The 15,710-nt window shown below is 42.4% G+C and overlaps 1 protein-coding gene across 1 annotated transcript in view; it reads left to right on the forward strand.

Annotated features, from left to right (window-relative positions):
- The window catches only part of LOC132817331 (low-density lipoprotein receptor-related protein 1-like), a 1,680,787-nt gene that overhangs the window by 542,177 nt on the left and 1,122,900 nt on the right, over positions 1–15,710 (forward strand). Inside the window, exon 8 of the mRNA XM_060827740.1 lies at positions 6,320–6,482. Coding sequence (XP_060683723.1) covers positions 6,320–6,482 — 163 coding nt within the window. The remainder of the gene's footprint in view (positions 1–6,319; positions 6,483–15,710) is intronic.

Raw genomic sequence — 15,710 nt, forward strand, 5'->3', positions numbered from 1 at the left:
AATAGTAGTCAAGATTTGGGGCACAAGATAACAAGGAGATAGAAAAGGTCTGTAAGAAACGCAAAATTCCAGTGATTGTGAGGCGATTCACTGTGCAAGTAGACTGGGAAAATCAGGTTGGTATTGGATTGCAAGAAAATGAATTTGTGGAATGCCTACAAGATTGCTTTTTAAAGCAGCTTGTGGTGGAGGCCAATAGGGAAATGGCAATTCTGGATTTAGTGTTATGTAATGACATGGACAGTAAGAGAACTTAAGATAAAGGAACCCTTAGGAGGCAGTGACCATAATGTGATAGAATTTACCCTGCAATTTGAGAGGAAGAAACTGGAATCAAGTATGACAGTTGACTAAAGCCAACTCCAGAGACATGAGGGAGGAGCTTAATAGAATTGACTGGGAGCGTAGCCAAGTAGCAAAAACAGTGGAACAGAATGGAAGGAGTTTCTGGGTGTAATTTGGGAGACACAGCATTAATTCATCCTGAGGAAAAAGAAGCATCCTAAAGGAAGGATGAGGCAACCATGGCTCTTGAGGGAAATCAGGGACAGCATAAAAGCAAAAGAGAAGTCACATAATATGGAAAAGGGCAGTGGGAAGCCAGAGGACTGGGAAACCTCCAAAGACATATGGAGGACAATGAAAAAAGAAATAAGGAGGGAGAAGATTAAATATGAAGAGAAGTGAGTCAGTAATATAAAAGAAGATTGTAAGAGTTTCTTTGGATATGTAAAGGTAAAATAAAACAAAATTGGACATTGGACTGCTGGAAAATATTCTGATCATGGAATAATGGGGAATAAATAAATAGCTGAGGAATTGAATAAGTACTTTGTGTCAGTCTTCACAATGGAAGAAATGAGGAGCACCGCAAAAATTCAAAAGAGTCCATGGGTGGGGGTGGTGGGGGTGGGTGGTGAGGCCATAACCAAGGAGAAGTGGCTAGGAAAACTGGGAAATTTGAAGGTGGAATACTATCTGGACCAGATGGACTACATCCCAGAGTTCTGAAAGAGATTAGATTAGATTAGATTAGATTAGATTACTTACAGTGTGGAAACAGGCCCTTCGGCCCAACAAGTCCACACCGACCCGCCGAAGTGCAACCCACCCATACCCCTTACCTAACACTATGGGCAATTTAGCATGGCCAATTCACCTGACCCGCACATCTTTGGACTGTGGGAGGAAACCGGAGCACCCGGAGGAAACCCACGCAGACACGGGGAGAACGTGCAAACTCTACACAGTCAGTCGCCTGAGGCGGGAATTGAACCCAGGTCCCTGGCGCTGTGAGGCAGCAGTGCTAACCTGATGGCTGAAGAGATAGTGATGATCTTCCAGAATCATTGGAATTGAGGGGCTCGAGGTTTCCAAGCAACAGAAAATTTGTTATTATTACCCGCTGTTTACGAAGGAAGTACAGGGGACCTCAATTATGGGCAGGCACTATTTCGTTCTGATAATCAATTATTCGGTTAATTGATTAAATGCCTTTCCTCTGGGGCTCAGAGTTTTTAAAGTCTGCTCCTCATTCAGGAAACTGCAGCAGCACACAGCATGTGTGCCCCCACCCCCAAACCCCATCCAACACCACCCCAGCCCCCGGCACCCCCCCTGTCCCCCAAACTGATCCAACACCTCCCCCCGCCCGCCCCCATCCTCGTCCAGCACTGCCCGCCTCCCCGCACCCCCATCCCAGTACAGCACTGCCCTGCCCCCCCATCTCTGTCCAGCACTGCCCCTGCTCCCCACCTGCCCCATCCCAGTACAGCACAGCACCCACCCCCCATACCCCATACCCCATCCAGCACTGCCCCACCCCTGCCCCCATCCCCATCCAACACTGCCCTGCACCTCCATCCCAATACAACATTGCGCCCCCCCCCCCCGTCCATTTTCCCATCCCTGTCCAGCACTGCCTTCACCCCCTCTCTGGGGCAGCCAGACAGGATACTATCAGTAAGACTGCTGCTGCTGCTGCCTTTGTCGGGTAATTCTCCAAATAGCACACACACACACAGCCACAGCCCCATACACAACTTTTTACTGCAACGTTTTGACAGGTTCCACCTCTGCCCTGTACAGGACAATGTTGGTCAAATTATCTGGGGAGGGTGGTTAGTGTACACCCCTCTGTGAACTCCAAGGAAAGTGAAGGGAGAGAGGGCGGGAGGTCAGTCATTTGGAGACGGTGCCTGTTTAATCACTGTAAATAAAAGACGCGATGACTGTTGGAAACACGTCTTTGATATAATGTTTCTATTGGGACCTCAAGATCTCCTTTGAATATTCCGATTTTTGTATAATTGGTATTCGGATAATCGAGGTTCCTCTGTAAAGCAAAAGACAGGAAATTACAGGCCAGTTAGCCTGACCTGGGTTGATGGCAAAGTTTTGGAGACCATTGTTAAGGATGAGATTTCTGAATACTTGGAAGTGATAAAGTCAAAGGGCAAAGTCAGCATGGTTTCACAAAGGGGAAACCATGCCTATAAACCTGTTAGAATTCTTTGAGGACCTAATAAGCACATTAGACCAAGGAGAGCTAATGGATGTTAGCTACCTGGACTTCCAGAAGGCCTTTCACAAGATGCCGCACAGGAAACTATGAGTAAATGAGACCATGGTGTTAGGGGCAAGGTGCTAGCATGGATAGAACTTTGGCCATCTGGCAGAAAGCAGAGAGTGGGGATAAAAGGTCCTTGTCAGGAAAGCAGCTGGTGATAAGTGGTGTTCTGCAAGGGTCAGGACAGGGAGGTTGTTTGAAATTGGAGAAAGAGGAGAAAGTGAGGTCTGCAGATGCTGGAGATCAGAGCTGAAAATGTGTTGCTGGAAAAGCGCAGCAGGTCAGGCAGCATCCAAGGAGCAGGAGAATCGACGTTTCGGGCATGAGCCGTTCTTCAGGAAGAAACGTCGATTCTCCTACTCCTTTGATGCTGCCTGACCTGCTGTGTTTTTCCAGCAACACATTTTCAGCTGAAATTGGAGAACTCAATATTGAGTCCTATGGGCTGTAGGCTGCACAAGCGGAAGATGGGGTGTTGTTCCTCAAATTTGCTGTCTGATTCACTATGGCAAAGGAAGAGACCAAGGACGATAATGTCAGAAATGGAGTGGGAAGGGGAATTAAAATGGGCAGTGACTGGGACATTGGGTTGGCCCCAGCTGAGATGCTGAGCAAAACATGCCCTGAGTTTACTTTTGGTCTCCCCGATGTAGAGAAGACAACATTGGGAGCATCGGATCCTGGAGGACGCAACTTTGAGTTCTCCAATTTCAAATAACCTCCCTTCCCAGCCCCTCCTCCTCCATTACATTCTTCTGATCGACTCTTCCTTCCAGCTACCAACCAGATTCATTTCTCCCATTGACAACCAGGTCATAACCTCTACCTGTATTCACCTATCCCCACCTCACTACCCACTTCCGCCACCTTATCTGTAGTTCTCCTTACACCTACCTCCAGTCCTGAAGAAGGGTTACATCTGAAAAGTTGACTTCTGCACCTCCTGATGCTGCCTGGCTTGCTGTGTTCTTCCAGCCTCCTGCTTGTTTACCTTGGATTCAAGCATCTGCAGTTGTTTTGTCTCTAACCATGTTAGGAAAGTGGGCAAAAAGGTGACAGATAGAATACAACATGGGAAAGTGTGAGGTCCTGCACTGTGGTAGGAAGAAAAGGAGTATAGTTTATTTTCTAAATATGAAGAAAATTCAGAAATCTGAACTGTAAAGGGACTTTGGAATTTTAGTCCAAGATTCTTAAAAGTAAACTTTAAGGTTTAGTCAGTAGTTAGGAAGGCAAATGCAATGTCAGCATATATTTCAAGGGGATTAGAATATAAAAGCAGGGATGTACTTCTGAGGCTTTATAAAGCTCTGATCAGACCACATTTGGAGTATTGTGCACAGTTTTGGGTGGCACGGTGGCACAGTGGTTAGCACTGCTGCCTTACAGCGCCAGAGACCCGGGTTCAATTCCCGCCTCAGGCAACTGACTGTGTGGAATTTGCACGTTCCCTCTGTGTCTGCGTGGGTTTCCTCCAGGTGCTCTGGTTTCCTCCCACAATGTTTCCTCCCAAAGATGTGTGTGTCAGGTGAATTGGCCATTCTAAATTGCCCGTAGTGTTAGGTAAGGTGTAAATGTAGGGGTATGGGTGGGTTGCGCTTCGGCGGGTTGGTGTGGACTTGTTGGGCCGAAGGGCCTGTTTCCACACTGTAAGTAATTTAATCTAATCTAATCTAATATCTCAATAAGAATGTACTGGGGAGGTTCACGAGAATGACTCCAGGAATAAAAGGCTTAACATATGAGGAATGTTTAATAACTCACTGGAGACTCACTGGAGTTTAGAAGGATGAGAGGGGATTCAATTTGAATTTACAAAATACTGAATGGTATGGAGAGAATGAACATTGGGAAGATGCTTCCATTAGTCGGAGAGACAAGGACCAAAAGGCATAGCCTTAGAGTAAAGGAGAATGGAGATAAGGAGAAATTTCTTCAGCCAGACAGTGGTGAATGTATGGAATTCATTACCACAGAAGACCGTGGAGGTCAGGTCATTGAGTATATTTAAGACAGAGATAGATAAGTTATTGATTGTTAAGGAGATCAAAGGTAACAGGGAGGAAGCAGGAAAATGGGGTTGAGAAAGTTATCAGCACTGACTGAATGGTGGAACAGACCGAATGGGCCAAATGACCTCATGTTTATTCCTATGTCTAAAGATCTCATGGTCTATCTTAGGTTGGCTCACACCAAACCTATAAATGTTATGGAAATTATGCATTGTTTCTTTGATGTGGCTGTAATGGACCAGGATAGACCCCCTTAAAACATTTCAAAAAAGCAGCTGAACCCTAATTTTTTTCAGTTGTTTTAAGCAGGTGTAATGCGAATATTCCAGGAGTGATGCAGCTGGCCAACCACTTAGTTTCAAACAAAGCAGTATTAATTTACAGACTATTGAATGGAACAAAAACAAAAGCAAAATGAATTTAAAACAGCTTAATCTATCTGAAAACTTAATCAACTCTATCACAACTTAATGATGCTGTTCCAAATACTTGCTTTAATCCTCATAAAGACCCCCTTGGCAAGAAAAGGTAATAACAAACATAAGTTCTTACAAGAGAGATGTCAGAGAGAGAGAGAGAGAGACAGGATCAGCATGGAGCTGTTCCTTTGGGTCCCCTACAGCTTTTCTGGGTTCCCAGATAAAACCTGACTGGCAGTTGCAAACAAAACAACTTGTTAAAACCAAACCAAACCAAACTCTGAACTGGGAAAACTGGCGACTCTCCTTTCATTATACAAGGGTTTTAAAAAAAACTTAAAAGCTTTTTCAAGGAGATATTTCCAGACACATCAGAACCTCTGCCTTTACTACCGCTCAGAAAAAAAAACTAAGGACAACATAACCTTATGAAAGAAGCAGCATCTCAGCAGTGACATTCACACATTTAGTTGTAACTATGTTCTCACTTTTCTTAACATGTACCCTTTTTAGTTTACTTTTTGATTTTATATTTAGATCATTCTGTTTTGCCTGGCTTTGGTAGTTTATGTAATGTGCTTTCTCTCCTTGGAGAGTTATTTTTGTAACAAGAGAAAGCAAAAAGGCAAAAACAATTCTATGTCTTAGGAAAGCAGCACTTGTATGGTCAATTGAAATCCTCAGCTGATGGTCAGATAATGATCTTTCATTTAAGTCTCTTGTCAATTGCAAGAACGTTGATAGACTTGCCATTTTGCTAACTGAAAACATTTCATGGAGTAAAAATGAAAAAACAAATCTCACCCCAAACTGCGTGGTGGGAAAGATCAGGCAGAAGAAAGAAAGGCCAAATATAATAAAGCGACATTGTGATGTCACTTACTTTAGTAAATCTTGCATTATTTGAAGAAAATTGAAGGTTAATGCATTGGCAAGTGCAAGAAAGTCCTTCCATCTCTGTAAAACAGAGCTGCTGAACATTCTGAGTTAACCAGAAAAGGACTTAGAGAACATTGTTACTCTGTAGAAAAGCATCTGTAGATTCTTTAAGAATTTTAATACTACTTGAACCTACTCTTTTCTGCACATGAATACCAAGCATTGAGAAATGATCAAAGATCAAAGCGGTGGTATTTCTGGTGAAGAGGATTACATCGTTATAAAATAAATTCTTGAACACAAATTAACTGAAGATTTGACCAAGATACTGAAATAAATTTGCAGGCATGAAAGGGTTTTTTTTTCCCTTGCACAGCAGTCAGCCAACCAATAAATTGTCCTGTGTTTTTGATCTAATGTGTTATTTTTTGCTTTGGCAGATGTGGAACAAATGGCTTTAGACTGGCTTACTGGAAACTATTACTTTGTGGATGATGTCAGTGACCGAATATTTGTATGCAATCAAAACGGTGATACTTGTATTACACTGCTAGATCTGGAGCTACACAATCCCAAAGGAATTGCCCTTGATCCAGCCATGGGGTGAGTTTATTTGCTTATATTCTAAACAGTTTTCTGCAGGTGTTTAATTTCTGAGAAATGTTATGTGCATATTATGTTGAAATTGTCAGCTGGTGCATAAACCTTTAGAATGAATCAATGTATTGATGCATGAGTCTGCTATTGATCATACAGTTACAAATCGCTAAGAAGATTTTCGTATACAGTAAAGTCAGTATCTTAAAGGTTAATTTTAGTTGTGAACTCTGTTTAATGATCTCTTATGCAGCTAATTAATGGAGCTGACAGTTCTTTATGGAAGCTCGTGGGGAGCTGAGGAGAATGGAGTTGGGCAAGATCTTATTTTGGAGCATCAAATGGTCCTATAAAAGACTCCAAAATGGAGTCTGATTCACTGGTCTGTTTCTGAGACAGTGCGCGTCAGTGGCCATCATGGTGAAGGGATAAACACATATAAGTCAAAGGCTGGATTTAACAGGCAGATTATGAAGGGATGGGGCTGTAAAATTGGTCAGCAAATGCTATTCCTGATGCTAATTGCCCACCCCCACTCCTGCCACTCCACAATGTAACAGCCAACATTGGAGTTTTCAGCCAACCTGCCCATCACAGACCAATTGAGAGACACAATGTGCTGGATTAATGTTCACATAAGGGCCAGTTTCCACCATTACTAGCATGATATCCATGGCAGCTGTTTACAACTACTTGTTCAGCCAAGTAGCTTTTACTGAGCAGCAAGATAGCTGGTGAAGGGGTAATGGGTGGTCGGAGTGTGCACTTTTATGGGCCCCTCTATGTGCTGGAGGACCCCTCATTTGGTTTTTCCATCGTCTTATTTACTTTCATCCCCTCTGTCATCATAAGACAGTAAAATCATTCAACTTAGGAGGAGATCCCCTTGACAATCAAGAACCTATCAATCTCAGTCTTAAATACACTCAATGACCTTGCCCCACAGGCTTCTGTGGTAGTGAATTCCATCGATTCACCAGTCTCTGGCTGAAGAAGTTTCTCCTTATCTGCATTCTAAAAGGTCTTCCCTTGACTGTCAGGCTGTACCCTCGGGTCCTAGTCTCTCCTACGAATGGAAGCGTATTCCCAACATTCACTGTGTCCAGGCCATTCAATGTTCTGTAAGTTTCAATTAGATCTCACCCCTTCCTTCTAAATTCCATCTAGTCCAAGAGCACTCAAATGTTCCTCATATGTGAAGCTTTCCTTTCCTGGGACCATTCTCATGAACATCCTCTGAGCAACTGCAAGGACAGTACACCCTTCCTTCGATATGGTGCCCAATACTGGTCACAATGCTCCAAATGTGGCTTGACCAGACCCTTATAGAGCCTCAGAAGTGTGTTCCTGTTTTTATATTCAAGACCTACATAGAACATAGAACATTACAGTGCAGTGCATGCCCTTCGGCCCTCGATCTTACACTGACTTGTGAAACCGATTCAGAGCCTATCTAAACTACCTTATTCCATTTTTGTCTATATTTCTATACAATGACCATTTAAATGCCCTTAAAGTTGACAAATCTACTACTATTGCAGGCAGTGCGTTCCACATCCCTAATACTCTCTGAGTAAAGAAACTACCTCTGACATCTGTTCCATATATATCACCCCACAATTTAAAGCTATGTGCCCTCATGGAAGCCATCACCATCGAAGGAAAAAGACTCTCACTGTCCAGCCTATCTCACCCTCTGATTATCTTATATGTCTTAAGTTACCTCTCAACCTTCTTCTCCCTAATGAAAACAGCCTCAAGTCCCTTAGCCTTTCCTTGTAAGATATTCCTTCCATACCATTCACTATCCTAGTAAATCTCCTCCGAACCCTTTCCAAAGTTTCCAGATCCTTCCTATAATGCGGTAACCAAAACTGTATGCAATACTCCAAGTGCAGCTGCACCAGAGTTTTGTACAGCTGCAGCATGACCTCATGGTTCTGAAACTCAATCACTCTACTGATAAAAGCTAACACACTGTGTCCCTTCTAAATAACCCGATCATGTTGGGTAGCAACTTTCAGGGATTTATGTACAAGGACACCCAGATCTCTCTGCTCTTCTACACTATCGAGAATCTTACTATTAGTCCTGTACTCTGCATTCTGGTTACTCTTTCCAAAGTGAATCGCCTCACACTTTTCTGCATTAAACTCTAGTTGTCACCTCTCAGCCCAGCCATGCAGCTTATCTCTGTCCCTCTGTCACCTGCAACAACTTTCATCACTAACTACAACTCTACCGACCTTAGTGTCATTGGCAAATTTACCAACCCATCCTTCTACACCCAAATCCAAATCAGTTCTAAAAATGACAAACAGCAGTGGCTCCAAAACTGATCCTTGTAGTACACCACCCGGAACTGAACTCCAGGACAAACATTTCCCATCAACCACCACTCTGTCTTCTTTCAGCAAGTTAACTTCTGATCCATACCGCTAAATCACCCTCAATTCCATGCTGCCTTATTTTGTGCAATAGCCTACTGTGGGCAACCTTATCAAACGCCTTACTGAAATCCATATACACCACATCAACCAGGAGAAAGTGAGGACTGCAGATGCTGGAGATCAGAGCTGAAAATATGTTGCTGGAAAAGCGCAGCAGGTCAGGCAGCATCCAAGGAGCAGGAGAAAGAAGGGCTCATGCAACGTCGATTCTCCTACTCCTTTGATGCTGCCTGACCTGCTGCGCTTTTCCAGCAATACATTTTCAGCTCACACCACATCAACCACTTACCCACATCCACCTGTTTGGCCACCTTCTCAAAGAACTCAAGGTTTGTGAGCCACGTCCTACCCTTAATAAAATAATGTTGACCGTCCCTAATCAACTTATTTCTTTCCAGATGATTACAAATCCTGTCTCTTACAACCTTTTCCAAAACTTCACCAACAACTGAAGTAATACCACATAACACTGATCTATAATTACCAGGGTTGTCTCTACTCCCCTTCTTGAACAAGGGAACAACATTTGCTATCGTTGTCTGGCACTAGTCCTGTAGACAATGACGACATAAAGATCAAAGCCAAAGGCTCGGCACTCTCCTCCCTGGCTTCCCAGAGAATCATAGGATAAATGATAAAATAGGGGACTTACCTATTTTCAAACTTTCCAGAATTGCGAACACCACCACCGCCCCCCCCCCCCCCCCCCACTCCCCCAGTGAACTTCAAGCCTATCTAGTCTAGTCTAGTAACTTCCCACTGCTATCCTTGATTGACCATAATCTTACTCTAGTCATTCTTTTATTCCTTATAGACCTATAAAAACCCTTAGCATTTACTGTGATCATATCTGCCAACAACCTCTCATGTTCCCTCCTGGCTCTTCTTAGCTGTCTCGTTAGGTTTTTCCTGGCTAACCCTTGTAACTTTGAAGTGCCCTACCTTACGCTTCATATCTCATCCTAATATAAGCCGCCTTCTTCCTCTTGACAAGAGATTTAACTTCCTTAGTAAACCACAGCTCCCACACTTGACAACTTCCTCCCTTCCTGATGGTAATACTTATCAAGGATCCGTAGTAGCTGGTCCTTGAATAAGCTCCACATTTCAGCCTATCCCCTACAGTTTCCTTCCTCATCCTATCCATCTTAAATCTTGCCTAATTGCATCATAATTGCCTTTCGCCTAGCTCTAACTCTTGCCCTGTAGAATATGCTTATCCCTTTCCATCGCTAAAGTAAACATAATGGAATAGTGGTTGCTAACACCAAAGTGCTCATCTACCTCCAAATCTAACATCTGGCTGGGTTCATTACTCAGTACCAAATCTAATGTGGCCTCGCCCCTTGTTGGCCTATCTACACACTGTGTCAGGCAATCTTCCTACACACATTGAACAAAAATTGACAATCTAAAGTACTTCAACTTTCCAAATATTAACTGGGAATACTATAGTTCAAGTACTTTAGATGGTTAATTTTTGTCCAATGTGTGTAGGAGGGTTGCCTGACTCAGTATGTAGATAGGCCAACAAGGGGTGAGGCAACATTAGGTTTGGTACTTTGGTAGTATGGGCTGAGATTAGAAACAAGAAAGGAGAGGTTACCCTGTTGGGTGTTTTCTATCGGCCTCCAAACAGTCCCAGAGATATAGAGGTAAGGATAGCAAAGTTGATTCTCAACAGGTGCGAGAGTCACAGGGTAGTTGTTATGGGAGACTTTAACTTTCCAAATATTGATTGGGAACACTATAGTTCAAGTCTCCCATAAAAACTACCCTGTCATTCTCGCTCCTGTTGAGAATCAACTTTGCTATCCTTACCTCTATATCTCTGGACCTGTTTCAGTAAATGAGTCCTCAAACGTCCTTTCTGCAACCGTAATACTGTCCTTGACTAACAATGCCACAGTATCCCATCTTTTACCATATTCTCTGCTCTTTCTGAAAGTCCTCTCAAAATAAATGTCATCATTGCATTTCCCTTCCTAACTAATGATTCAACCTGCAAGCTTACCTTGAGAGAATCCTGGACTAGAACTCCCAAGTCTCTTTACACTTCAGACTTCTGAATCTTTTCCCCATTGAGAAAATAGTCGATGCCTCTATTCTTCCTAACAAAGTGCATGACCTCACACTTTCCCACATTGTACTCCATTTGCAAGTCCTTTGCCCACTCTCCTAACCTGTCCAAATCCTTCTGCAGCTTCCTGTCCTCCTCAATGCTACCTTTCCCTCTACCTGTCTTTGTATCAAATTCAAGCTTAGCCAGAATGTCCTCAATTCCTTCATCTAGATCATTAATGTATAAAGTTAAAAGTTGTGGTCCCAATACTGAGCCTTGTGGAACACCACTTGTCACTGACTACCATCCTGAGAAAGACCCCTTTATTCCCACTCTGTGTTTCCTGACAGACAGTCAAACTTCTATCTATGCTAGTACCTTGCCTCTAACACCATGGACCCTTACCTTACTCAGTAGTCTCCTGTATGGCACCTTGTTGAAGTCATGCAGATAACATCCACTGGCTCTCTTGGTCTAACCTGCTTGTCACTTCTTCAAAGAATTCTCACAGATTTGTCAGGCATGACCTCCCATGATGAAACCATACTGACTTTGTCCTATTTTACCATACTCTTCATTTTACCATTCAGAAATCTCATCCTTCACAATAGATTTCCGGATCTTACCCACAACTGATGTTAGGCTAATTGATCTGTAATTTTCTGATTTTTGCCTTACTCCCTTCTAAAATAGGAGTGTCACATTAGTGATTTTCCAGTCCTCTGGGACCTTCCCTGACTCTAGTGATCCCTGAAAGATTACCATGTATGCCTCCACTATCTCTTCAGCTATCTCCCTTAGAACTCTGGGATTAGTCCCATCTCATCCTGGCGTTTTACCTACCTTCAGGCCATTCAGTTTTTTTGCATCTTCTCTTGAATTTTTGGATATTATTCGTGCCTTCCACCATGGAAACTGAAGTAAAGTAATTATTCAGTACCCGAGACATTTCTTTGTTCATCACTACTATCTCTCCAGCATCACTCTTCAGTAGCCCAATGTCTACTTTTGTCTCTCTTTTGCCCTTTATATATCTCAAGAAACTCTTCCAGTTTTCCTTGAAATTACTGGCTAGCTTATCCTCATATTTAATATTGTCCCTCCTTATTTCTTTTTCTGTTGCTCTCTGTGGGTCTTTGTAAGCTTCCCAATCCTCTGGTTTCCCACTGCCCTTTGCCACATGATATGCTTTCTCTTTTGCTTTTATCTATCCCTCAATTCCCTAGTCAGCCATGGTTGCTTAATTCTTCCTGTACCATGCTTCCTTTTTCCTCAGAATGAATCTCTGCTGTGTCTCCTGAATTACTCACAGAGACTCCTGTCATTGTGGTTCCATTGACTTTCCTGTCAGGCTCCTCTCCCAGTCATCACCACCCCTCCCATACTGGCTTTCTTTCAGGCCCCCTTCCCTCTTTTCCCTCAGGGATGATACTTCTGAGAACTCGAGGGCTAGCACCAACTCTCTGAGATGGGACTTACTCGCCATAAAGGCCAAAGCCTGCCTCTAGCTAATGAACAGCTAGCCATCTCTGACTGTCAGTTGCAGGCGCACAGAGTAGGTGAATTGTGAAGTCACCTGAGCTCAATCTCCTAATAATAGCTCTCCATCCTCCGGCCTATACACTTTCTTAACCATGCAAATTCTGACCAGAAGTATAAAAAAGTTTGAAGGAAATGTCACCTTATTATGTGAAGTGATCGTCAGCTTCCTATGGGTTAGTGGCAAGTTTATTTTAATTGGATATTGTTGCATTTCTGCGAGTTGTTTTCGAAAATTGATTAAAATTTCCTTCAGTTGCTATGGTAAGTTGCTGAAATTCTTTTTCTTACATGAATGGCCTTGCACAAACAAGTTGCTTTGAAATCTAGGGGGTTCACAGTTATTGAGCATAACTTGAAGAGTGAAATGAGGTTACACAAAGCAGGAAATGCTAAAGCAAGAGAGAGGAGGGATCGAAGCATCTTTGTAGGTGGCTGAATCAACAGAAGGTATTAGGATGCTGTTCTCTGACCTGAAATTCAACCATGACCAATCCTTCACAGGACAGGTCATCACTGAAATCTGCCAGCTCATGCTGCAACTCAGAAGCCAGCTAGGACAGTAACCCCCTCGCTGTCGAACTGACTGTGGCTAGGAGTTTTTGATACACTCGGTTCCATTCAGACTACTGCTGGAGATACCCATTTTAGCAGTGAGTCCTACAAAAGAGAGCACACTGACGGGAGGCAATGGCTTGAGGTATTATTGCTAGATTATTAATACAGTGTTATGGACTAGGCCAGACCACTCAAAACATTCTTAAGCATGCAGCCCCAGACCATAACTTTGCAATTTGTTTTGCTAAGTGTACAGTGAAAATTAACCGGAGTAAGATAGCTAGGTTGACTATAGATTTTAAAACAGACAACAATTTATTTACAAAGTTACACAATGAAACACAAAGAACAGAATAAAGAACCCCTACAGAAATTAGCCTATCCAGCTAGACTTAATTATGCTGTTCCGAATATACACAACAGTTCCACTAAGCAAACTCCCTTTAAAACCCAGTATAAATGGAACACATGCTTACAGGTTGAAGTTGAAGGGCAGAAAAGAGAGAGAGAGTTTCTACATAGCTCTCTCTTGAACTTACCAGTTCAAGGTGAACTAAAACTGCTCAGCTCAGCTCAGCTAGAGAGCTGATCATTCCCATTTCATTATACAGGTCCACGTCTAAAACACTTTGGCCTGAAGTCTCATCTGTTTACATATAAACAAAAGACTTCTCAAAATCCTTTTCATCTCTGTACCAAACCAGACTGATCGGAGTCTGGCCCAGTTTATTACCCCTCTGAAAAAATTCAAGGACAGTGTATCCTTGAGCCAAGGAACAGCTTTTAGAAAAAAAGGGGCTAGCTTTCTGACAACAGAAGAGTTGAGAGTGTGGTGCTGGAAAAGCACAGCAGATCAGACAATAGCCAAGGAGCAGGAGAATCGATGTTTCAGGCAAAAGCTCTTCTTTAGGGCTTTTAGAAATTCATTCATTAATACAGAAACTGAGCTAATGTTCTGAGGAACTGGGTTTGAATCCTGTCACAGCAAGTAGTGAAATTTGAATTGAAGTTAAAAACAAATTTTGAATAAAGACTCTGTTGATGTTGGAAAAGCTCCTCTGACTACTTAATGTGCTTCAGGGAAGGAACTACTTAATGGGCTACATGTCACTCCAGACCCATAGCAATGGGCCTCAACTACCCTCTGAAATGGCCCAGCAAGCCGCTCAATTGAAAACCAGCTAGGGACAGGCAAACAATATTGGCCGGCCATCCAGTGATGCCATGTTCCACAAGTGAATAAGCAAAAGATTATTTTGTCATCACATGCCAAGAAAGAAGCAGCAAAGTAAGCAATGTGTCTTTTCGGGATTGCGAGCTCCACCCTTGTTTCAGGGCTTCAGATTGATTGTTTTCTTGGTGCCTCATGGCTCTCTGTCATTGCACCTGATGGAAAAATTATTCCACTCTTAGTGAGCATTTAATGTAAGACTATTGACAACACATGATGTGTGCCAATGCCCAGTCTCTTAGCAACAGTTAGAATTGTGATAAGATGTGCCTTGAAGAGAGATTTGTTCCAGCTTGTTTCTCTTGAAGGAAGATGTTGTAAACCTGCCGCTGAGGAATCTGCTTCATGTAAAACAGAGTAAAAGCTTTGGATTTCTAAAAAACATTAGACATATACATAGGCTGGTGGAGTTAGGCACTCATAGGTCCAGGGTTTGACTTTCGCTTTCAGTTGTTGAAGTTGAAGTTTGGATTTGAAGCTGCTAGGTATAGCTCTCTACTGCTGCTACAAAAGTAGAGCTCTCTCTCTGCTGCTAGATTTAGTCGTTTGGTGTTCCTTTTTCTGAACTGAAGGAGATAGTAAGTGAAAGAAATCTGCTTTGCTGAATTTGCCTTTACCAAGTGTGTGTTTATGGGATGCTGATATATTGAAACAATTGATGTATGATTGTTAAATAACATATTATTTTGTTAAGTATTTCAATAGAGTTAAAGTTATGCCAATTCTTTCTTTTTTTAAATTTAACTGTGGCGTTAAGAATAAAGTGTGTTTTTTTTTTAAAGCTCAGTAGCTTGACCATCAAATCACAGCTGAAATGCAATGCCTTACACATGTATTGAAATAGGATAAATGTTGAGGTCTAGGCTATCTCTTTGATATGTTTTTAGGGGATTTGGTCTGGTCCATAAAAGATCGCACTCATTCTACTGTAGTAGATCATTATACAAGTTGTATTACAACCATTATGACAAATCAAAGGATGATTGGAACTATCTGCTTAAAACACTGCTCTTGGTACAATTGTACCAAGCAGGCATACAGAGATAGTGGTATTTTTATGAATATACTGCGTTCAAGGAACCTGTCCAGACAATACCTCTGTTTGATCACACGGATGGACCTGCATGTCTAACAAAATGGTTTTGTGAAATGTTAAAGTTAAAATTTATGAATAGAAATTCTCATCAGTCAATGATTTCACATTGACTGCGTCCTGAGTGACACCCCAGCACTGCATTCTCCATAGAAGTGTAGAATTGCTCATAGCAACTTCTTGATTTCCTGGCTTCATCGCAAGCATATTGGCGCCAGAAGTTGCTATCAGTATTACCACAAAACCTGATCCTGAAGTGGATTTTCTTTTCCTCCTTTCCATTAATGTCCTTTTTTTGTAA

The sequence above is a fragment of the Hemiscyllium ocellatum genome, chromosome 7 (genome assembly GCF_020745735.1).
Source record: "Hemiscyllium ocellatum isolate sHemOce1 chromosome 7, sHemOce1.pat.X.cur, whole genome shotgun sequence".
NCBI classification, from domain to species: domain Eukaryota; kingdom Metazoa; phylum Chordata; class Chondrichthyes; order Orectolobiformes; family Hemiscylliidae; genus Hemiscyllium; species Hemiscyllium ocellatum.